At 41.1% G+C, this 25,536-nt stretch overlaps 1 protein-coding gene across 1 annotated transcript in view; it reads left to right on the plus strand.

The window, feature by feature from the left end:
- Positions 1-2,056: 2,056 nt before the first annotated feature.
- Positions 2,057-25,536, plus strand: part of LOC149257617 (SNARE-like superfamily protein) — a 121,065-nt gene continuing 97,585 nt past the window's right edge. Inside the window, exon 1 of the mRNA XM_089414453.1 lies at positions 2,057-2,356. Within this exon, the coding sequence (XP_089270579.1) occupies positions 2,216-2,356 (141 nt within the window). The 5' untranslated portion in view covers positions 2,057-2,215. The remainder of the gene's footprint in view (positions 2,357-25,536) is intronic.

Here is a 25,536-nt window from a genome sequence, read left to right on the forward strand (position 1 = left end):
AGAGAGAAAACATAGAGGGGTTGTGCACTACAATAGGCCATGGGCCACATGTCTCACTTCTTTGTACTTGCATCCATTTCCATCCAAAGAAAGAAAAGAGCAGAGCAACCTCCCATTCTAGCTGGGTTTTCTCCCAAAAGGGTTTCCTAGGTCATATCTTGTATTACTGTGGTTTGTGAGTGATTGTTCTATTTGTTCTCTACTTTCCACATAATTATAATTTGCATGCATACATGATAATCGATAATTAATAGATCCATATATCTAAGGATAAATACCCTTCTGGTGTAGATTTCAGATTTTCTAATATACTTTAGCAGATTTGTTGTGACAATTTGTCCAGTGGAATATCCATGACAGTTTATCGATCAGAAGAAGTGAGTCTCTAGGAAGTTGGGAAGGCTATCTAGAATTAATAACTTATGTGATTTGCTAAGTTGCAAGAGGTGTCTGCAATAACTTGTAAGAGGCCTAGAGACATCATTAGATAACCATTCGAGTCCTACAAAAATAGGATATGTTTCTTGAATGCAAAACACCTCCTTTAAGCGAGAATGGAGAGGGACTTGAAGATCTATGGTATGGGTGTTGAAGTCACTTAGTAAAATGACATCCCCTATTGTCAAGCACTAAATGTTACTAGCATATAGATACAAATAGGGGTCTCCATATATGTCAATACAAATAGCAAACTTAGAGGAAGTGGAGGGGAAGCAACAAATTGCCATATAGATGTATCTAGGGAGGGAGGTAATTCCACTAAGTCAATTTCACATGAACATAGTAGACTCATTTGAGAAAACTAGAGAATCCCTATTCCAATGGGAGTCTCAAGTTAGGCAAGATACTACCCAAAGCCTTTGACTCCACTTGAAGATTTGGTCTCTTATCGATAAGTAGAAAACCAATGATAGCCTACTATGTATAAAAGTGACCGAACAAGACTCATTTAGGTCTTAGTAATAATGAGGATATAGGATATACCAATAACATTGAAGATCATCCCCAAAGATGGCTAGAAAGACCTGTCACCATTCTAGCAACCTATTGAGATACCTGAACCTTGTTGCTTCCTTAGTTAAAAACTTCATTTAGAGACCTCAAGTCTAAAGTATCCAGGAGGAAGGGAATCTTGGATGATGGCCTTAATGTTATGAATGACCACTTATTTCCTTGCCTGCCATCTCCACCATATTAATTGTGTTGTAAGTGAAAAACGAGAACTCAAAATAGAGCAGAGGGATGAATTACGATAAGTAATGGAAGAGATTCTTAGAGTAGTTATTGGACATGGATGGAAGCATAGTAGGTTCATTATCCTTATCCTTTTTTTGGGTCGCCATTATGTGTAGAATTCCATAGCCTCCTCTATTTATAATTGTCAATTTTGGATATGTAGAAGGAAATATTAACAATCTATGATGTAACTAAATGCATGGAATTTTGTTCAATTCATGCTAATAAGATAAATAACATGAGATGGAACGACTTAGCTGAGCAATATGATCTTAGTCCATAGGTCTTTAACCATTAAATTGGTAACCACATAAAAAGTTGGTCACATATTCCCTGGTGATAATTTTGTTTGATTGGCCATATTGCCAAAAGCACAATTCCAATGTGAGGTTATGAGATCCATTCCCACCAAGTTCTTTAAGGTTACTCACCACTTAAAGATTTTGGAGAAGAAAAAGAATTTTAAGAAATTATTCTTTAGGAAAAAATAGCCACACTAAACAGAAGAGAGAAAGAATAAAAAAATAAACATTTTCACTCTAAACCATTCAACCATTATGTTAACTCAATATGTATCTTAATATTAAGTATATATAATCCACACTAACAATTTAATCAACTTTTTAAGATTCCTCTTAACTTCATATCTATATATGTTAGATAAAAAATATACTTCGTAATATATAAACTAAATAAATTAAATTTTAGATTAAATGCATTTAGTAAAATACAAAACTCCTTTGAACTACCTCGTTCGCATAATATGTCGGAAAGCACATGTTATCGAACGATAGGCGTTTTAAATAAGAGGTTTGATATCTGTACATAATTCATAAATTAATAAAAATCTTCCTAAAAATAAAATAAAGCAAATTTATGTTGCAGAGATTGGAAACACCGTGAAAGGCAGCAGCTGGAACAAATTCTGGCTCCTAAATATTGAAGACCTTGCATTTTGGCGAAGTTGATCTCTGAGAAAATGACGATCAGATTTGTGTTGTTGGTGAACAAGCAGGGCCAGACTAGACTTGCTCAATATTACGAATACCTCACCCTGGAGGAGAGGCGTGCTTTGGAGGGTGAAATTGTTAGAAAATGCCTCGCTCGCACCGAACAACAGGTCTGTAATAATATTCATATTCTCAACTTCTTTTTTTCTCGTTTTTTCAATTGATTTTATTGTGGGCATGTTTTTAGTCCTGAATCTCATATACCCATGTGATCTAATGTCTACCGCTACCACATTTTCAATCCTGAACATGAATTTCTTTTCTCTTTTCCTATAAGAGGGCTTGCTCAATACCGTCTGAAAATCCAACTTTCTATCAAATTTGAATAATATTCAACGAATATAATCGTCAAATTTATCTCATACTCGTAAGAATTTCAAGTTTGGGATCTGGTCATTGGAAGTTTGTGAGATTATTTAGCTACATAGGTAACTTTGTTAGGAGATCTTGACTAATAATTTTGGTTTTTACCAAAAATGTTGGTCTGTGAATTGTCAAAATTTCCCTTTCATGTTATGCAACGCAGGCTGTTATAATTTTTTTAATACTCGTAATAAAATCAATAAACAGACTACTTAGCAGTTGTTAAATTCCAACAATTCACAAACATAAATATATAGATTCAGTGTAAACAAGAAAACCAGGGAGGAGAGGAGAATTATTCTCTGAGTAGATCTATAACTGATCTTTAGATTCTGCTGATCACCCTTACCTCAAAAGATCCAGTGCTTTGGCCTCAGACGTGATTTGTTGCTGGCTGAATGTAGATAACCGGTGTATGCACCACCTCACACCACGCAGAGTAGTTGGGTGAGCGATGCTGCATCTATCTCGGGGATCCTCTCTATGCCCTGCTGGAGTCACTTCGTCGGGATTCTCTCATTGCCCTGCTGGAGTTCGCTTGCCCAATTCACCTCGCACAAATCTCTCAAGGTCTGCTGCAGGTCTCTACACAGTCCGTAAGTAATGGTCCTGGAAGCAACTGTGAATGATATGCCTGGCAATTCTTTGCGGATCTTTGGCAATGATAGGAAGGGCTAAACCCGCTCATCCAAACCCATCTCAAGGTCTGCTGCAGGTCTCTACACAGTCCGTAAGTAATGGTCCTGGAAGCAACTGTGAATGATATGCCTGGCAATTCTTTGCGGATCTTTGGCAATGATAGGAAGGGCTAAACCCGCTCATCCAAACCCATTGCGAGAGACTCCAATTCCTTCTGCATCCAGGTGAGGTACACCCTCTCCACCTTTTTACTCAGCGCTATTACAAGTAATTGCTTAAGCGGTTCACTAATGGTGGACTGATTTAAGGACATTCTATAAATGGGTTGAGAAAAAAATGACAGGAGCCCTTCATGGGCCAGTCAGATTCAGAGAGCCAAAAATGAGCCACGTCATGAAAATAACACTAACGAGGACAGGGGGATTTATTAAGTTGCATGCCAGGAATTACAATGGGTTCAGGAAGGGGAGGTTTGATCTGATAATAATGAGGGCTAATCATTAAATGCAGCACCTGCCCTGGAACTTTCAGCAAAGAGTATGTGATATAGGTATGCAAAACAAGTCTATATGCCCCTCTCTATGCATAAGATCCACGTGGAACATGTTACAACAAAGCCAGCAACCTATATGATGCAAAGTCCCACGCACCAAGGAGTAGTCTTGTGCAACTTAGGAAGGTTACTCACCGTCACCTTAGTAGCTCTTCCTCTCACTTATGGTTGGCTGTTCTCCAACTCAAGGGGGCCTTCCTAATTAGGATTGCTATGCCTATGGAATGGAGGCACAAGGGGATTATTGAAGAGTAAGCCTTAACGAAACAAATGTTGTAGTTAGACAGATAAGTAAGTGGGGTGAGAACTAAAAGATGGTGAAAAGCCCCAAGACTAGTGTCTAGTCAATCTTGGGCTAAATGGAGTCTAGGAAGTTTGAATCTAAGATGTAAGGCAACAAGGGCTGCTATGCATGCTAGAAGCCAACCTTAACTTGTTGAAAACTACTGCACAAGATTATCCTTGGAAAGCCAGGGGTGCCATTTTAGAACATTGCTATGAAGGTGATGCCATATGATTCTAACAGCAAATCGGTCTGTTAGATGTAAGGTCAACATGACAACAACTAATATAAGAAGGATTATATCCTCACATTATATTATCCAAATGGTAGATACTCCATTGCAAGGCCTTCAAAACAAGTTACAAGGGTTTCCTACGACAATAAACAACATGTAAAAGAATTGCAAACATTAAAAAGTCCTCACATAAAGTCGATGCTATACCTCCAATCTTCCATTAAACTTCAAGAGTATGATGTATAAATGTAGCCCGGGGGGAGTTTCTCAATCTCCAAATTCTCAACAACCATCAAAATGGAAAGCAAGCTCCTCTTTATTGAAGGAATCTCTACTCTTTTGAAATGATTTTTTTTTATTTGCTAGCTAACTCTATGACAAGTCAAAGAAATAATATAAAAATGGAGTATTTAGATCCCTCCTCATGCAATGGTTGGCCATGTCAAGATATGTGGAAACTAGCCTCTCTATTAGAGGTTGCCCTCATTCAAAGAAGAATATGAGCATGCGTGCCGTTGGGTTGAGAAATTGTTTGAGAGTGCCTCGCTGTCTAGTACTGGCATGAGTGTCAAACACAGGATGTTCTCTGGGTTTCGTGGCACAACATGGATAAACAACATGGTCAACTACGCTTGGTTCTAGGTGGCTAAGTACTGCGTCCAATATGTCGGGCTTGGGGATCCAATGGCGTTGAGCAATCATCATGGTGACGAAGTGTGGGCACTCATTGCTAGTTGGGCCACCTCCATTGCCCTCATGCGAGGGCTGGGTGCCACGGTCCACCTTGGTCGTCGATGGGTTGGTGGCTAGGGTTGAGCCTGACCTGAGAGTGCTGGCTGGGCTAAAGAAACAACTGGATGAGTGGGCCCCGTTCAAGGCATTGGAGGACGACTAGCTGACATAGGAAGCAAGGTGTTAAAGGTCGAGCCGCTGAGGATCATGCCATAGTTAGAGTACCACGCTGGGCATGATTGAGTGGCTGTAGGATGCAATAACTAGCAAGGGGCCGTGAGAGGAATTATTAAACATGGTGTAGAGATGCTGGGCATAGGAATTTCCATGATTGGCACGAGCCAGTAGTGGCTGGTAGAGCTGGTAATAGTTGGTAAGGTTAGCCAATAGAGTTTACCAAGTTTGTTAGCAAGATTGGTGGAGGTCAACCCTTAGAGGGAGACAGATCCATGAGGAAGATCTTTGTAGATTATACACTCGTAGGTTTCTTGTGGCTACTAGAAGGACTTAATAAAGGGACCACAAGGAGATGTAGAGTAGTGATGGAGGACAGGGAGTGGGAGGCTTCGAAGGTTTAGCAGTTCAAAGAGAGTCACCCTTTAGGTTTAGGAGGGGATGGTTAATCGGCAAATTACTCCAAATCTGTCAAGAAGGTCTCTTGGTATTAGATGACCTTACCCAATGTTCAAGAGTAGGAGGCTTCTAGAAACCAGGCCAAGAGGAACAGGACTTCCAAGATGTTTCCAGACTAAGTGATATGATAGGCTTCAATTTCAAAGGGAGCAACCATGGCAACGTGTGCAGTTCTAGGATTGAAGTTAGTTCCAGGGGGTAGAAGTACCTCCCTTGCTAAGAGGGAATGTTGATGTTTGTAGCTCGGGCAGGTACTTTTGCACAGGCCTAAGTGTCTAGGCATGCATAAATTGTTGAGTTTTGTAGCTTGGAAGGTACTTCTAGTCTTGTGTCTTGACTAGAAGGATCTTGATTTTCCTCGTTAGGAGCTTGCATTCAACATGCAAAGTGTTCAAGTGAGTTGGATGCATGTTGATGTGTTACATATGACATGCATGAGATGTGCATGTAAGGAGATCTAAATTTATGACTTGTACTTGAGTTAAAGTAGAGAAAGCTAAAGATAGGATAGTTAACTAAAGTAATGTCACTTATCTTCAGTTAACTTGATGAGCTAATTTTGGCCGTCAATCTTAGCTTAGAAAAGTTATAAATTGAGCCTAAAGTGAGGTGCTAAGACATAACAACAACACAGGATTGAAAGAGGATTCTCAGTGAGCTTGTGTTGGGTCCGAGAGAGTGCAGTGAGGCTGGTGATCAGTATTGTATTTTCTTAGTTGGGCCATTATCCCTGGTACGAGAGCCCAAGTAAGTTCTGTGATTAATTTATTAATGAAGAACTGTTGATTGGGCAGAAATCTGTTTATGTGTGTGATTAAGATCGAGTAATCTTTTCTTTGTTTCTACTATTTTTTTATGTGTTAGGAATTTGGCCATGTATTCATTCCACTAATAATTGTTGGAAATTGAATACTGGATGATGGGTTTGGGAAAGTCTAACATGGTATCAGAGCTGAAACTCTCAATTGATCTTGGAATTACAGTTCAGGGTTCGTATCAAATCATTAGAGCCAGGTTGGTTGAGATCATACGAACATAATTTTTTTTAAGGTGGTGAGATTTCTTTTTAAGGGTTCGAGAAGTTTTTTTTTACAGGCAATTTATTTATTTTTTTCGTGCAAAGAAAAAAAGCATGTAAAAAGAGAAAGGAAAAGGGTCATTTAAAATAAAATAGAAAAAATAAAACAAAGAAGGCTTGGTCGACTAGGTGGCTGACAGGTTGACCTAGTTGCCACAATCGATTGGGTCGCCACTCACCCGCCGAAGTAGTTGGTAGCTAGCCGACCAATCGACACAGCTGCAATTGCAGTAGACTTCGGACCATTTGTAGGGAAAGTCTCTGCGGACAACAACAAAGCAGGGGTCCTAGCAAGCGAACGATGAACATGGCCGAACACGACCAAGAGACAACGTAGGAAATTGAGCTGCCATAGACTCAAAATGCTCAATCGATAAGGACCATGGTCAACGTAGAGGCACGAGGCGTTGGGCCATAGTAGACACTCGCAGAGCAGGCCGATAATGGAGACACATCAACCAATACGGCTCAACCACCACCACAAATTGGGGTCACGTGAGGGAATGTGGAAAGCATTCGCGGTAGATCAGGGGGGCTGAAAGTTAATAGAGGTTGCAACGACTATCAAGGCCGACAACACAAGGCACAGTTGTGTGGCACCATTGTTTGATTGACGCTGAGCACGATTGTAGCAATTAATAGGACTGTATCGATTCCAAGTGATAGAGCGCATGAAAATTTGGCTGTCGATAAGGTTCGCAACCGTGACAAAGAGTGCGTGTAACCTAGATGACAGCTAGCACAATCAGGGGTGGTCAAGCACAGGCATGGTAGAGGAAAAGGAGACTAGCACGTGCAAGAGTTTATAGAGGTCATGGAACAATCCTTAGTGTGAACGTCAAACCTAGTTGTTTGGGGCAGAGATTACCGCCAACAGAAGCGTGTCACGACGAGTTGTTGCTACCACAGCCACGTGAGGATTGTCACCGACAGGGACAGTGTGCGGGACTAACGTGGACTAGAGTCAGGGCAATAGGTGTAGCGTGATAGAGTCTAGCCGAGGTTGTTCGCGAATTGCAACAAAGAGAAAGTTAATTGTTGGTTGGTTTGACATAGACGGCTATTGGGCTACGTTACAAAGATAGGTTGGATGAGGTAGGAAATTTTAACTCGTGGATGGAGCATATTGTTCAGTTATTTGAGGAGCAAGAGTTGTGGGACATCGTGGAGAAGGTTGTCCCAATTCCCGTGGATCCTACTCTATTGACTGAGTTTAATAAGAAAAACGTGAAGGCCAAGAGAATAATATTGGACTCCATTAGAGACCATGTTATACCTCATGTGACGGGGAAGAAGTATGCCTATGAGATGTGGGCATCCTTAACCAAGTTGTACCAGAGTACAAACCAAAATAGGAAGATGGTGTTGAAGGAGAAATTGAGAAATGCCAAGATGTCTGAAACTGACACAGTTGCATCATACCTAACTAGGATCACTCAGATTAGAGATGATTTGGCAACAGTGGGGGAAACTATTGATAGTGAAGAGTTGGTTAGATTAGCCTTGAGTGGCTTTCCTTCGAAATGGGATGCCTTTGTTGATGGGATCATTGGACAGAAAAATCTGCACAATTGGGATAGATTGTGGTATGACTTCGTACAGGAGGAGACACAGATAAGTTCGAAAACTGCAGACCAACATGATGGAAATGATGATGAGGAGAATTTTGCTCTTGTTGGAAAGGGCAAAAGTAAAGTAAAGGGAAGTGGGGGATCTGCTTCCGTGAAGGACATGAGCAAAGTGAAGTGCTTTGCGTGTCACAAGACTAGTCACTATGCGAGCCAATGTCCATACAAGAAGAAGGAGGATCAGGTGGCTGCATCAACATCAACTGAGATTGATGACTTTATAGAGAAATTTGAGAATTTTTTTTTTCTCCAGTTGCCTGTGTTTATGACAGGAGTACTATTATGTATGAGGACAGTGGGTTATGGCTAGTGGACAATAGAGCGTCTAGTGACATGATGGGGATGAGGTTAGTGTTCCGCAGTATTTTAGAGACAGGCTTAGATTGTAGTGTGTTTAGTGGGATTAGTACCATGCATCTAGTGAAGGGGGTTGGATGTGTCAGATTCCAACTAGAGTCAGGAGGATTTATGGAGGTGACAAGGATGTTGTTTGTTCTAAGGTTGATGGTACACATGCTCTTAGTATTAGCTTTGGAGGATGTTGGATATAGATTTTTGTTTTGGGTTGGACATATGCTTCTATATTCAAAGGAGCAACCTTGGATGCAACTGTACTGCTTGGCATCAGACTGGGGTAGTCATACAAGTTGCTGGGATATCTTGTGGGTATATCTGAGGGGATGTTGGATACATGATCAATCTCAATTGCTGAGAGGGAGCAGGTGGCAAGGAAGAGTGGTTCTTTAGGTATTGTTAGGAGCCCCAATTGGTATGATAAGACATTTTTAGATGCTTAGGATCAGGTTCTTAGGAGCATGGTTGGAAGCAATAGGTCTTCAAATCAGATTCCGCAGTAGGTAGTAGGGAACTCTTCTAGTTCAAAGGGAGCAACAACTGCAACAACAGATAACATGATGGGCTTGGAGACAGATTCAGGGGGAGGAGGTTCTTCTAGAAGTACCTCCCTCGCTAAGAGGGAGTGTTGAGTTTTGTAGCTTAGAAGGTACTTCTAGTCTTGTGTCTTCACTAGAAGGACCTTGATTTACCTTGTTAGGAGCTTGCATTTGACATGTAGAGTGTGCAAGTGAGTTGCACATACGTTGGTGTGTTGCATATGACATGCATGAGATGTGCATGTAAGGGAAGCTAAATTTATGACTTGTACTGGAGTTAAAATAGAGAAAGCTAAAGATAGGATTATTTACTAAAGTAATGTCACTTATATTTAGTTAACTTGGCAAGCTAATTTTGGTTGTCAATCTCAGCTTAGAAAAGTTATTAATTGAGCCTAAAGTGAGGTGCTAAGACACAACAACAACACAAGATTGAGAGAGGATTCTCAGTGAGCATGTGTTGGGTCCGAGAGAGTGCAGTGAGGCTAGTGATCAATATTGTATTTGCTTATTTGGGCCATCATCCTTGGTATGGGAGCCCAAGTAAGTTCTGTGATTAATTTATTGATGAAGACTGTTGATTGGGAGGAATCTATTTATGCATGTGATTCAAATCGAGTAATCTTTTCTTTTATTTCCGCTATATTTGCATGTGTTAGGAATCTAGCTGTGTATTTGTTCTGCTAATAATTGTTGGGAATCGAATACCGGGTGTTGGGTTCAAGAAAGTCTAACAGAGGTCGCCCAAAGTCTCCTTCGACACTTGCTCTAGTGTGAGCTAGTTGCATTTGTAACTTTGCCTAAGTTTTAGCTTAAGCGTTATGTTGCCTTATTGAGCTAAAGAAACATCAGAAAAAGTAAAGCATTTACTTTATAATTATGTTTTAATATCGGCCCTTGATCTCAAGTGAGGTGAAATCCAATCTTGGGCATCAATAACTATGGAAATTAGAATTACGGATTTAGCTCAATGAAAAGTTATAAAAGCAAGGCTAAGGAGAAGGAGAAGGCACACCATACCAGGGCTATGCGGGGGCGGCTCCCCTCCTTTCGAATTCCTCTCGGAGTGTTCTCCGGCAAAAAAAAATCGCTCCTTGGTTTTTTCACAAAATTTTTGTCACAAAGATGTTCCAATCACAATTTTTTTCAAAGAAACAAGAGTTTTTGAGTAGGGCAACCTAATATTCAAGATTATGGCCCTAGTATTGATATGCAATTCATGGTAATGTCAAATTCCTAAAGTAAAAGTGACATTCTCTTTTATATTTCATTTTCATCCTTTTACTTAAATTTTTAACATTACCATGAAATGACTCAGGATGTTTGAGAGTGGTTCCGACATCATTGGATTTCATATGGGGAAAGTAGAATTTCAAATCTCACCCAAAATCCAACAGACTTATCAGTTTTTTAGGATTTTAGGATTGGGGGGATTGCAATGTTTCCATTGGATTTTGTCTTGTACTAGGGTATGACTCGTATTTAATCAAGAGCACCAAGCCCTCTATGTACCTTGATGTTAGTGACATTGGTTGTCAAACTCCTCTATCATGACCATACTAAAAATTGTACCCATCACTCAAACAAAATCTTGACTTGACAAGCTACATTTTTTCTATCTTATGCTAATTGCTTAGAGGGTGATATTAATGACAAAGATCCCAAGATAGGCAATGGTTTTGATGATATGTAGTTATTTGTTGTAGCATGACTTTTTTGGATGCTAGAGGCCATCTAGAGCCTATTTGTTGATGTATTTTCGGTTTAGAGATGGATTGCACTCGATGCTATTTTGGTTACATGCACCCTTACATGCAATGTAAATGAGAACTTGTAACTTGTGGACGTGGTTGATGAAGATTATAACTTCCAGATGATTGATGTTATATGGTTTAATCCATGTTTTTATGCTTTTTATATCTAATTCATCATTCTACATGCTTTTGTTGACATATATGCATCAAAATATATAAAAATATATATTACAAATTCACTCCTGACCCGGAAGCTTTTGAAAATGTGGCTTCCCGCTTCTACTCCCATTCCCAAGTAACTGTGCAACATAAAACAACACAAGATTGAGAGAGACATCTTAGTGAGGAGTGTAATACTCTAGCGTGTTGGGTCCAAGGAAGGGGGGTTGCAAGGAGATCCAAATTAGCCAAGGAGGGTTGATCAATTGGATTAGATCCAGTGGTTGTACATGTATTTCCTCTGTTGGGCCATTATGCTAGGATAAGAGCCCAAGTAAGTTTTGAATATTGTATTGATGAACTAATTTGATTGGGCATAATTTTTTGTGTCATTTTTGTGAGATTGGTTATATTTTGCTTCTTCTAATTTAATAATAATAATGTAGTTGTGCATTCATTCAATAGATTAGTTATCTGCTAGGTTTGTTTGCAAGAAAATTAACACCTCTCGACTAGACACCATTAGGATGATTGCATTCTTTTTTTTGATGCTTCTAAGAGATAGGGACACATGGTATTTGGTAGCCAATAACAACATTCTAGCCCATGAGATGTTAAGGGGTTTCTTGCCTCCTTTTGATGAGACCTTTGTAGAGTTGTCAACTTAGTTGTTGAGACAATGCTTGACCTTCCAATAGTCAATCCTTCACTCCCAAATAGTAGCAACAAGTCTCTTCCTTGAGATGATGAGACACACCATGGATGAGCTCTTCTTTTAGTGCTTTGGGATAGTCCTCCATCATGAGTTTCTTCCTTGCACTCTTAGATAGTAGGAGAGAGACATACAAAGGCGGATGGCTTGTGGGAGTGCAATGGTTCCTCCTAATCTTCATTAGATATCTTGGAGTGAGCAATGTGAGTATCTAGGGCCTTTTACCTCTGGCCAAAGTCCTTTATGGCTCCTTAGGTAAACGTATTAATCTCCTTTGGTCAAAGTCGTTTATGACCTATTCAAGTCCTTCTGGCAACCGAGTCCTTTTGGTTTCTCAAAAGAGAATCTTCCCTTGGACCATTCACCCAACAAAAGTCCTTTATGGCTTTTCAAGTGAATTACATCTATCTCCTCTGGTCAAAGTCCTTTATGACCTAGCCAAGTCCTTTTGGTAGCCAAATCCTTTTGGCTTCTTAGGAGAAGATTTGTCCAATCTTGTAATTTGTCCTGGTAATTGCCTTGGGCCATTCACCTTTCTGGTCAAAGTCCTTTATGACCTAGCCAAGTCCTTCTGACTTCAAAGGTGAATGTATCCATCTCTCCTGGTCAAAGTCCTTTATGACCTAGCCAAAGTCCTTTATGGCTTCAGGAGATGGTCTACTCCTAATTTATGTAAAGACATCAACCCTCCCTCTCAATGAAGGAGACATTCTGCACCACGCCCAGCTTATCTCTGAAGTATACAAACTTCACTCTAGACAGAGGCTTGGTGAGAATGTCAACAATCTACTCATCTGTGGATATGTACTGGAGCTCCATTGCTCCTCTCTGCACCATGTCTCAGATGAAGTGATATTTGATCTCAATATGCTTTGACCTGTCATGAAAAAATGGATTCTCTGAAAGCTCGACACAACTTTGATTATCACAAAATATCATGACCGACTCAAGCTCCTGATCAAATTTTCCTGCAAGTAGCTTCCAAAGCCACATTGCTTCCTGACTTGCAGCACTAGCTACAATGTACTCTACCTCCGCTGTACTGAGTGCGACTGAAGTTTGCATCCTGCTAAACCAAGATATAATAGCATATCCTAGGTTGAAGCAACATCCTGATGTGCTCTTCCTGTCTTCTGCACTCTCGACCAATTTGAATCCATATATCCTTGCAGTTTCACTTCACCACCTGAGACATATCTCAAGCCATATCCAACTGCACCAGGTAAATACCTCAATGCATGTTTTGCCACAACCCACTGTATTTGCCTCGGTTCAACCATATACTGGCTTAGGGTGTTTATTGCAAAACAAATGTTTGGCTTGGTGTTAACTAGGAACATCAAGGATCTAATCAATTGCCTATACATAGTGGGATCCACCAAATTTGAATCTAAAGCAGAATCACTTAGCTTCTTCAGATTGGTCAACATAGGTGTAGCCATGGACTTGTAGTCTGTCATACTAAATCTCTTCAAGATCTTAACAATGTACTTCCCTTGTCTAAGGAAAATCTCACCGGATTGTTGCCACACCTCCTTTCCTAAGAAATAGTGCATCAGGACGTTATCCTTCATCTCAAACTTTGAGGCCAACTCCCTCTTGCACCTAATGATGAGTTTCTTTGTCCCAATAAGGAACAGATCATCAACATATAGCACCAAGATTAAAGGATCACCATTAACAATCATGAAGTAAAGGTTAGGATCCGCATCACTCTTGGTGAACCCCAAACTCATCAGATATTCATTAATCTTGGAATATCAAGCCTTGGGTGCTTGCTTGAGTCTAGACTCCATACAAAGCCTTCTTCAATATGCAAACATGGGACTTCTTCCCATGTACCTCAAAGCCCTGAGGTTGCTCTATGTACACTTCCTCCTTTATTACACCATTGAGGACTGGCGTATTTACATCCATCTGGCGTATCTTCCAACCCATAACAAAAGTAAGAGAAACAATGGTTCTAATAGAAGTGTACCTAGCAATTGGAGTAAATGTCTCGTCATATCTACTCGCTCTTTCTGGGAGAACCCTTTCGCTACGAATCTTGCTTTGTACTTCTCAATGCTGCCATCTGCTGCATGCTTGATCTTATAGATCCACTTGGAAGTCACCACTGACTTCCCCTCTAGTCTCGAAACTATCTCCCACACATCATTCTTCATGACTGACTGATACTCCATCATGGCATCCTTCCAAACCTACTGGCCTGTTGCCTCCTCATAACTCGAAGGTTGGGAATCAATGATGTGGCTCATCAATGCCATATAACCTTAGTACCTCAGTGGTCGTTTACTCTCCCTCAATGTACCTCTAGGTGTTGCATGTCCTTTTGCATCTTGTAAAGTATCACGAATCCATGTTGGTCTCTTCCTAGCCACAACAACATCTCTTGGTGGTTCTACTGACTCCTCCTGATCATTTGAAGGATGAGTAATTGGTCTAGAGGGACCTGTACCTGCATTTCTTGGAGCCTCTTGGTCATCATCAATATCCATGTGGGACTCTTTGGACTTCTTGAAGGCTACCTCATCAAAAGTGATATCTTGGTTGACCTCGATCTGATGTCATTCTAGAATGTAGATCCGGTATGCCTTTGAAGTCTCACTATATCCCACAAAAGTACTCTTCTTCCTAGAAGGTTCCAACTTCTTCCTCTTCTCCTTGGGCACGTGAACATATACTGGACAACCAAAGATCCTCAAATGACTGACCCCCGGTTTCACTCCTGTGTGTGCTTCCTCAAGAGTCTTATCTTCTAATATTCGGTGAGGACTCTGGATCTGAACATAAGCAACTGTGCTGGCAGCTTTTGCCCATAAGAACATGGGTAGATCATGATCATGAATCATCGCCTTCACTGCTTCCACAATGGTTCTGTTCTTCCTTTCTGCTACTCCATTCTGTTGAGGATTGTAAGGAACAATCCACTCCCTCTTGATTCCTGCCTCCTTGCAAAAATCACCGAATTCCTTTGATGCATAATCTCCTCCATTATCTGATCTCAAGACTTTGATTTTCCTTCCTGTCAAGTTCTTTAGTTGTGCCTGATATTCCTGGAACTTGCTGAAGACCTCATCCTTGGTTTTCATAAAGTAGATCCAAAACTTTCGGGAGAAACCATCAATGAATGTTACGTAGTACAAGTAGCCACCCAAGGAAGTTGCAGGCATAGGTCTGCATACATCTGAATGTACTAGATCAAATATCTCCTTGGATCTACTATCACTGCCTGAAAAAGAACCCTTGGTATTTTTACCAAGTACACAACCCTTGTAGATGCCATCATGCTCAATCTGAAGCTCTGGAAGACTTGTAACCATCTTTCTTAATGTTGGCAAAGCCCTATAATGTAAGTGAGCAAAAATGTAAGTGAGCAAATCTTTGATGCCATATTTCACATAAATTGATACTATCATGGACCAATGCTTGGGCTGGTCGTCCTATCAATCTGTATACTCCTCCCTCTCGAACACCAATCTCTTTTGCAGAGTCTATGCTTGAGCCCTTAGACCATATAAGAATTTGTCCACCCAAAAATGCAACTCTATAATCTCTATCATCCAATGCTGAGATAGAGAGCAGATTCTTCTTCAATCCTGATACAAATAAAACTTCTTTCCTGTGTAGAGAGTTTCCGGACTCCAACTGAAACAAAGCTGATCCAACTTATTTTACCGCATACTTGGCATTGTCTCCAAGTTCCACCTTTAATGCTGAATCTCTTTCTGTCAAATCTGTGAGAACTTCTCGAAAGCTAGTCATGTGCCTAGAGGCACCACTATCCACTAACCAAACATCACTGTTATCTGTAATAGTATTTGAAATAGACAAAGATTTTCTCCTTAGCTCCCTCTGGTTTTAGAATAGCTTCCTTTTGAAACTTCTGCTCAAATACTAGCTAGTCAATGCTGGTCAAACCACCCAAGAACAAAGAAGTCAACGCTGGTCGACAGTCAGAAGTTTGGCTTGTGGTTGAGCTTGGACCTGTGGTCAATTTCGGCCTGCGGTCAACTTTGACCTGCGGTCAAGATCTGCAGTCAAACCTATATTGTGATCATCCTCCGTTGATGGTCAAACTTGGTCAAACTCAGATTTGGTCAAACTTAGTCAATTCATCCTCCTTTCTGCGGCTGCTTGAGAAGATATGTTGTGAGTGAGTGGTCGAAATGAGGAACTCTCATTGTGTATATATACTAGTCAAATGGTGTGAATTTGACCAAGAGTCACCCTTTCATGGTGGGGCCTACTTGACATTTTGGAGCCTACATGAAGCCCCAAAATTAGAATTTTAATTTTAAATTTCATATTTTTCCCAGGCTGACTTAGGAGGCCTCCTGGCAGCAGGAATATCTCCCGATGCTACACAAAAATCAACAGCTGGTTGGCTGACTATCTGGCTGGCTGTCAAATGTAGGAGAAAAGTTTTCTCCTATGCGGTTAGCCATTTTGGTGGGTAACAAAGATTAGTTAAATTTGTTGTGTGTGAACTGGGAATGATCATTTTGGCTTGCATGGGTAATGCCTTGATTGATTGATGGATTCTGGCATCTAGGTTTTGTCCGTAGCGTGATTTTCTTCAACTTTGAAATAAAAGTTTGCCTATGCTTGTCAAGGAATGACCTTCTTCAACTATTTTTATCCCCCACGTGGCTAGGAGAGAGAGTATGGCCATCTTGGAGGATTGGTTTTGTTCGATAGAACCTCTTTTTGCTGAAATTTCAACATGGCATGTCAAGTATGCCTCTTGATGAACATTTTGAGTCACTGTTGAATTTTGGTCTCGAGACCTCTCTGCATTGGGATCTGTGAAGTGACTTGGGAAACATGAAAAATAGCCAAGAATAGTCCTATCTCCAACCCATCTTGCTGAATAAAAGTGAAGAATTTAACTGTGTGTACCCTCTAGGAGGGGTAACAACTGTCACCAATTGTGGAACATGTGATCCATTCGGGAGGATGTGAGAATTCCATAATCTCATCACTGTACATCGACAACAACAAAAAGCAAACAAAGTGCTGCAACTACTGTCCAAATGGATTATTCATTTCCCATCCTACTCTAACATGCTTGAAGCAGCACTGCTAGGTGAAATCAAAGATCCCATGCAACCACTTTAGCAATGCATCAATCCACTGCCTTCTTCCTTTGTGCTTGATCATCATGTAAAACAAACACACTGAAAATTTGATGTTTGTGTGCTAAAATCTTTATGACCATCAGGCTAAAAGTGCATCTGGGCACTTGAGTAACAGCTATATCTTCTAGTGAACCTGCAAATAGAAAGAAGTTGCCACTTGATTTGTCAATATATTATTGAAATGTGCTAATATAGCTGCTGCTCAAATCTGAAAATTCCATCACATCATCATGATATTGCAGATCTGAAATAAATGTCTCTGTAGCACAATTCTGTTTTTTGTTTGTTTATTCTTTGGACATCTATCCCTTCAGTTTCTAGATGGTTGAAAATGCTGATTTTTTCTTCACGTAAGGGGCTGCAAATTGCAGACTTAGATCTGAAATCTTATTTTCAACAATTCTCCCCATAAGAGCTGCAATGGTTGGGCTTACTGGAAGGAGGAAAATATAAACATTGCTGCCACCATTTATTTCCCACATTTGATTTCTTCTTGAAGCTTGGTATTGGGAAGTTCTTTATGAAATTTTGGGCTGCAAATATTATCCATTGCTTGGGCGAGGCTACCATTATCAAATTTCTGCATTAAAAGCTCTTTACTGTCTAGCTGTACATCATCATGGATTTGATTTTCTGGGATGGATTCTCCATGATCAAGCTCTACCATCTGTCTTGTTGCCTCCTTTTCTACACACGAATTGTTCTCAGTATCTTCCATAGGAGGTCGAGGAGCTTCTTCAATGAGCTTTTGTCATAGAAAGAAAATTTTGACATTTTGAACAACAGGAAATCAATACTCACCATCATAACCCCAATGCATTAAAAATGTCTACAAAAATTCTGCAAAAGACATGAATGTCCCCTTGCCATGGTTGTTGAACCAACCAACCCCTTGTATGTCGCGTCAAGCTGAGGGAAAATTTTTTCATTACAGTGTCTTCATAAAAGAGGGCATTGCTGTGGATGAATACCATAAATACATGTATATGTTGCGGGACTAAATCACCATATCCATTGAATCCCATAATTTCGTCTAAATCTATGCAATGACGCTCATGGGCAAAACCCCAACATCTTGAAAAGTCAACCAAAGCATAGCATTGTGTTGTACATGGGGGAAGCTCCATTTTTCTTTAGATGTAAAAATTCAAGGTAAGGCTGAAAATAAAAATTTGCAATGAATACTAATCGTACCTTATGAAATGCCCTGATGGAGTCATCAAGATGAGCTTGCTTCTCGAGCCTTCACAGCTGTTGGATGTGCTCAACTCTACATCCAACAAAGTCTTCAAAGGTTGCAAGGAACAGGGGCTTCATTCCTTCATGGAGTTGCCATGCAAGAGTGTTGAGAAAAACATCCATAGTTGTTGTTGAAATACTAGGTTGATTGAGTTTTATCCTTGGCAATGGTGCCAAAAATGTTACTGCTCAAATTGTACGCTAGAATGGTGAAAGCTCCAAGCTGCACCGTACAATCCAAGTGGAACCTCAATAGCTCACCCACTATCACCTCGTCAACCTACCTTTGCCTCTTTAGGATGCCTCTCGTCTGGTTTCGAGGGGTTCTTCTCTAAAAGTCACTAGGCATAAGCAATAAGGATCGGGGTGATATCACAAGTAACCCTAGTAATCAAGTCGAGTTTAAGAGAAAAATGAAATATTGATGATGGAGGGATGAGAAGATTATTGCTTATATTCAAGGGCGATGGAGTCAATGGAATATTAATGATGATAAGATATCAAGAAGAATGACCCTCCTTGGTCGGTCACTTGGAATAATAGATTTGGTTGGGGGGGGGGAGACTAATATCGAAGGATAGGTGGTCTCTTGGTCAATCAAGATAGACTACAAAGTTAAAAACCCACTAGAGAGGATTGCTTAATAGGATTGCCCTCGCCTGTGACAACCCTTTTTGCTACCCCTCTTGTATATATTGCTATGAATTGTAATTCATGTAAATAATGTGGAAATATAAACAATGATTGGCTGAGAGGAGTGGATGCAGATTCAAAGTTTGAGGAGGAGTTGCTTGGGAGGTGGTTAAACTCAGGCTATGTATTTAATATGCCACCAGTTTTTTGATTGGGTTTAATGGCTTGCACAACAGGCAGGGAGGTGGAGTATGGGCTTCCTGAGTTGAGGACAAACCCTATAACACCTCTACCCTCAAGGGGCGTGTTGGGTGGTCAACACAAAAGAGTGGAGAAGAGGGTCAGTGGAAGAAAAGTCTGACAAGAAAGAGAATGTGGGGGGATTGATTTGCATGTTTGGCACTTGGGTGGTAAGCTGCGAATGTGCGGGAGCGATATGCTTTGATATGCAGGAATTTGCATGAGAACTATGATCTGTAAGTGGAAAGAGGGCATACTATGATTGCGAGAGAGCTCGCGGTAGGAGGATGCTTGGGAGCAACATTGGCGCAAGAGCGGGAGCACGAGAGTGAAGAGATGATTAGAAAAAGAAAAGGGGGAGACACTGTGCATATTCTGGGGACCTGCAGGGTTGAGCAGGGGGAAACACTGTGTGCTTTGGATTCCTATTTGGCAGAGTGGGGGGAACTCTGTGTGTTTTGGATACCTGCAGGGTTAGCAGGTGGAAATATAATGTGTTTTGGATCCCTGTTGAGCAAGTGGAGACTATGGGATATGATCTTGTATTAAGCATGTGGAGACGAGATGAGCTTTGGATTCCTCTGTGATCTTATTGATTGGCATTGGTGTGAATTCCCTTGAGCACATAACTTGTCAGAGTTTGAATTTGGCTCGTGGGTGGTCAGCTGCAAGAAAGATTGCAATGTCGCTAGCCTATGGTTGGGTGAAGAGTTGAAGTCCCTCCCTTAGTTGCTGAAGTCCCTCCCTTAGTTGCCAATCATTCAAGCTATACAAATAAGTGTATTTACTTATGTAAATATGTATGTTGAACTATAAGTGAAGAATGATGTTGTTATGGGTTTTAACAATGAATGTATTTGTTGAATTTCCACGATCTTGGGTCTAGGTTAGAATCTTAAAATCCCTGACGCTACCAAACCAAGAGTCTCAATGATACTACTTTGCACAACATAATATAAACATTAGTAAATCACACATGTACAGAATATAGACAACTTTTTACAATTTTCAACCTAAATTCATTATATTAAACAACATATAATACAACAATAATGGCCCTCATACATCCACTAGTACAAGATACAAACTGGGGCTTGGTGTTAGTCCATCGATGACCAATCTACCCTAAACAAGATACTCTTCTGGCTGATGTAGCGTGCTCTCTTAGCTCCTCTCAGTCGTACCCTGTACATGCACGGTCCTTCGGCTCCCGATCTGCAACTCTTGCCTCTATCAATGCTCCAAGTCCATCTGGCCACTGAATCTCAACTATCCAATTTGCTCTCTAGTTGTGTCTTCATCCATCAAGGCCACAACACATCGAGACTCTTGTCGAGTTGTTCACAGCTCCTCTTGTGAACAACTCTCAACTGCCTACTGCTGCTCCTCAACTACTCAGGGACTTTAGCCCACTATGGTCTTCCTGTGATGCTTCGATGAAGACCAACATAGGGCACAGAGAGTTGCCACCTATCACTGCAAGATGTCCATCTCCCACAATGAATACGGGCTAGGAGGACTGCCCATCTTCCCTTCTCCACACACAAGTTTCGGGCTCCATAAACTACTCTTGGTTGATCAGACCCTTGAGCTCATCAACTGCGTCTCTCGCAACCACCTTTGTCCATCAAGGTGTTGCTCACGGGGCTCCAATTTGGACACTATCACGCTGTCCTTCAGCAGACCATAAGTGCCCAATCACATTGACACTTGGTCTTCTCCCACGCTGCCCTCCAACAGTCCACGAGAGACCAAGTCCACGCTGTAGCATCTACACCTAGTTAGGGCATCCCCACACCTGGGAAACCCTTACACATGGTTGCCCACAGACTTCACCAATCTGCCCTTTAATTCTGCAATAGAGGAGCTATTACACAAATCTAGGCACCAATCATGTCCTCACCTAGGACATCTATCCAACTGTCATACAAGAGTCCATCTGCAACTCTCCTTGCTGCTATCCTCTTGTCTTCCAATCTGATGTGCCTGTTGTCACCTTGGTTGCTTGGTAGGCCTCCCAACAATCCACGTGGGCTCCTCCAAACAATTCCTAAGGCTTCCTACAAGCAGTCCATCAACTTATCCACACACTGGTCCACAAATCAAGGACCCAACACCCCTCCAAAACACTATTGTAATGGTGTTTGCTTCTGCGTTTGTGACAACCCTGGTTAGGGCACGTGCTGTAGCCCTAAACCCTCTTGACAGTCCCCAAACAAGCCCTTTAAGGGCTGCAACATACCCTCAAAGGTCTCCTCCTCACCCACGCTGCTTGCTTAGGGCACTAGTTAACCCTTAACAACCCACAAACAAGCCTAGCTGTGTGCTATGGCTTGCGGCCTAGCACAACAACCCTAAAACCGTGAGACAGTCCCCCTTTTCGGTGCCCAAACACACTCCAACACACAACGTTTTGACCCTAAGCAGCTCGGCCCACCAGCAAGGCTACTCGACCTCTAGAACAATAGTCTTGACCCTCTTTTCAACCCAAAGACAATCTGCTGCTCCTGCAGCTCACTCGGCCTCCATCACAGAAATTCAGACCTCCATGTTGTCTAGGGCCTCTCTTCTTTGCTGCGGCTAGGACAATCTCAAAGCTCTTTTTCCTTGATATGATGTTGCTCGAATGGATGCCTATAACTCATCAAATCACCCTTTATTTATAGCCAATAAAGGGGCTCCAACGAATTAGTGAAGAGACACATCTATTGGTTAAATTTTACTTCAAGCCTACATGACTTGAAAATCAATAATTATTTGCCAACTTCAAAAATTCATTTCTCCACTTCTACAACTTGAAATTCAACGATTCTCGAAGCGTTGGATTCTCCTTTCATCCCTTAATCGTCTCATGCCATCACATGTAGAAATGTGCTTCCGGAATTGCCCCAAACACGATTGGGTGCAAAACCCTAGGCTTGGTTTCTGAGCCCGCAAGCCTACTTGTGGCGATTTGACCTCAACCCTCAAACACTAGGGCTTGGAGTACCTCCCAAGCTACACAAAAATCAACAGTATCAACACTGCTCATGGAGAAATAAGTTATTCTTGGTTGTCTTTGATGAGATGTATATGTGATTTTCTCATGCTTTGAGGAACTTGCAGATCCCTGTGGTTGCTGATACTTTTATGAACTACAAAGTTACTTACATGGTTTGTAAGGATGCTTGGTGTGCACAACTAAGTTGTTGTTATGTTTTCCACTGTTTGGCATGATAAGAATTTCATGGATTGTTGATTGTTTGAGACTATTGATTTTCCTTTTTGGTAAAGGGAATAATGATATTGCCACGAATGTTTTATCAGGGGATTCGATAGTAGTGTGTGAAATTCATTATGTGGGTTAATATACTTTTATTGTGCTTGAATAACATAGTAGTGTTGTTCATAGCTTGGTTTGTTTTCAGTGCTTGGTAGTAGGCATGCTTATGGTTTTATTGGATTATATTATGTCCATGGATGATATCTGAAAGTTAGTGTGGAAATAAGGTTTTCATTCCTATAGAGGTCAGTGTTCTGAGCTGCACTGGGCATCAAGGAAAGCTGGGTAAAATCTCTGGAAATACCTTATAAATTCTATGTCTTGACAAAAGTTGTATTCGGGGCCAAATAGGTCCTTTTCCAGGACTTGTATCTGGGGCTAGATAAGTCCCATGACTTGTATCTAGGGTCGGATGAGGCTTAGAGCTAGTTCGTATCTAGGTCGGATACATTGCACGGTTGACGGATGTATTTAGAAATCCATACATCCAAGACGTTTGCCTATTTGCATTTGAGGAGAGGTACCAGATTCAAATCAATTCGGATAGATATATCACAAAAAGGTAGGACGAGTTATATTCGGGGCGGGGCCCATTTTGGGAATCAAAGGTGAGGAATCGGATATGTATGAGAGCCGAATTTTGAATGAAATCTGGGGTGGGGCCCTTGGTGATAGCCTGGCCCGAAGATGGATGTATTGTTAAGCGGCATATGTATCCGGGATCTAGGACATTTGGGGGTGAGGGCTAAGTGCAAAGGTGGGTAGTCCAAAACGTGGGCTTGGGGCTGGATTTTTTAGTCAGTGGAAATATCTGGCATTCAAGGTAAAAAGGCATGGTATGCGCCATGGAAAAACTTGGGTGTGGGCCAACGCTGGATGCACTTGGGAAGTTGTAGTGGTCTAGGGGTTTGGTGAGTTGGCCATAGTGAAAATTTTGTGCATACCTGGATTTCCCTAAGGATCAGATATAAGATGAACTTTTTGCAAAAACCATAAGGTTCAGGCCCAGTGGGACTCGCTAGCAAGGTTGAGGTGGCAACCGCCACGAGGTTGGGTAAGGCTATGTGGACATTGCAGGAGGATGATGTAACTAAGTTGATGACGTGTCACACTATTAATATGGCATGTGGCAGGCATAAACGACCCTTTGGGATAGCCAAGTGGTTGATTTTTGGATGACACATGGCATCACTAGCGGATGCCGTGTGGTAGGGTGACGTGACTATTACATCGGTGTGACGTGGGTGATGTGACTATAACATTGGTGTAACATCAACATGACAAGGCGTAAGAAGGGTGATGTGGAACTATGGGACGTGGTAGATTATGCTAGCATGGCATGGATGTCTCGATAGCTGTGGTAGTTATGTGAAGGCTTGTGGGCTCCATGGTATAAGTTGTAAAGGAGCAAGCCCAAGATGGGCGAGGTGATGCTCGAAACTGGATGTATCTGGGGATCCGGGGGTCTCAGAGGTTTACCAAGTGCAAATTTTGTGTGCACCTTGATATCTCCTGTGGGTTGAATACAAAGGGAGTTGTGAACTTCCTCGAAGAGGCCAGGTCTAGTGGGACTCACAAACTTGATTGATGTGGCGAGTGCCATGGGTGTATGATTAGGGATGCGTGGATGCCACGTATGTTAGTTTATGTAGCTCGAACAGGTGTTCTAGTCTCAGGTGGTGTCTATGAGGCTAGAGACATAATTGGATTAATTTTCTCTAATAGCCAGTAAAAGTTTTTAAGGAAAATTGCCTTAATTAGAATTAATTAGCCAATTTATTAATTTTCCTAAGTCTAACTTAGGGAAATGGCTTAATTAATTAGGATTAATTGAGGTAAATCGATTTTCCTCTAGTGACTTCTAGAAAAGTCATGTGATGGGGTCAAGATGATCTTAGCCATTGATTGAGATTAGATTGTGGCTGTTAGTTGCTCAACGAGAGATTATAAGAGGAAATTGATGGGCATTTGGAGAACACATTCGAGACACAAATTTGCAGTGAGAGCAAGGGCGTAGTGATAACGTGAAGGATACCAAGCAATGAGGAATCAATAGTGATTGATTAGAAGATTCCCAGAGAGAAGTTCTTCATTAGTTTCTTTTAGTTTTTGAGATCCAGAGGGAGGAAACATTGCCAGTTCAATTTGTCTGAAGGAGGCCAAGATTTTTCTGGTGCAATGGTTTCTGGAGGCTGAGTTTGTATTCGCATGTGTGGAGAGAGAGGCAGTTTTTGAGCCTGATTTCTTCTAGGGGAGGCCGAGAGGTCAAGCCAAGTTTAGTTGCCAGAAGAGGTCATGTTTGCTAGAGGCCGTGAGGCTGAATTTCCTTTAGCCAGGGCTGCATGTTTGAGGTCGTACGCATTTGTAGAGGGAACCTGAATTATTTCAGGATGGCTGAGTTATCTTGTAAAGTGAGGCTGAGTCCTTTCTAGGTATTTTTATGTGCTGGTAGCTAGAGAAAATAAATAACCGGAGCTGTGCCTATTTATGACAAGCAGTTGCAAAATTTCAGTCATAGATTTTGTTGAAGTAAAATAATAAAAATCCTCATCTGCTGCACTGGGTTTCCCTTTGGGGTCTTTCCAAGGACATTTGTCCAAAAATATTGGTGTTCATTGTTTTTTGTGTGTGTGCAATATTTTCTTAGTTCCTGTGATTAAATTTTCTGTGAAGTTGCAATAGCGTTTTATCCAGTATTTGCCCATGTAAATTGTAGAAGACAATAATCTCTCCAAATAGATGAATATTAAATAATAACTAGTAATTGCAATAGAATTAAAATTTTTACGACATAAGCATCGTGGGCAATGTGGCAGTGACACGTGGGCTACACGTGGCAACACTTGATGATGTGGCAAGAGTCAAATGGATAATCTTTAATGGTGCATAACTTTCAATCCAAAGGTCAAATCGAGATAAAATTTATATCGTTGGAAAGCTCTCGATGAGCAGGATGCAATGGTGTTGTCCAAAGATTCTACAAACTTCGGTGAAGAAGAAATTTTGTAAACCCATCTTCATAAAGAGGCCATGGAGGCTGGGTTAGTCAAAAGTAACACCTCTTTTTAGCTTGGATTAATCCATGGGGGAGGGAGGGAGTGTTACCCAAGGTT

Source organism: Pinus tabuliformis, chromosome 6, assembly GCF_031772625.1.
Source record: "Pinus tabuliformis cultivar Carrire ecotype Pingquan chromosome 6, CPIR1, whole genome shotgun sequence".
In the NCBI taxonomy this organism is placed as follows: Eukaryota; Viridiplantae; Streptophyta; class Pinopsida; order Pinales; family Pinaceae; genus Pinus; species Pinus tabuliformis.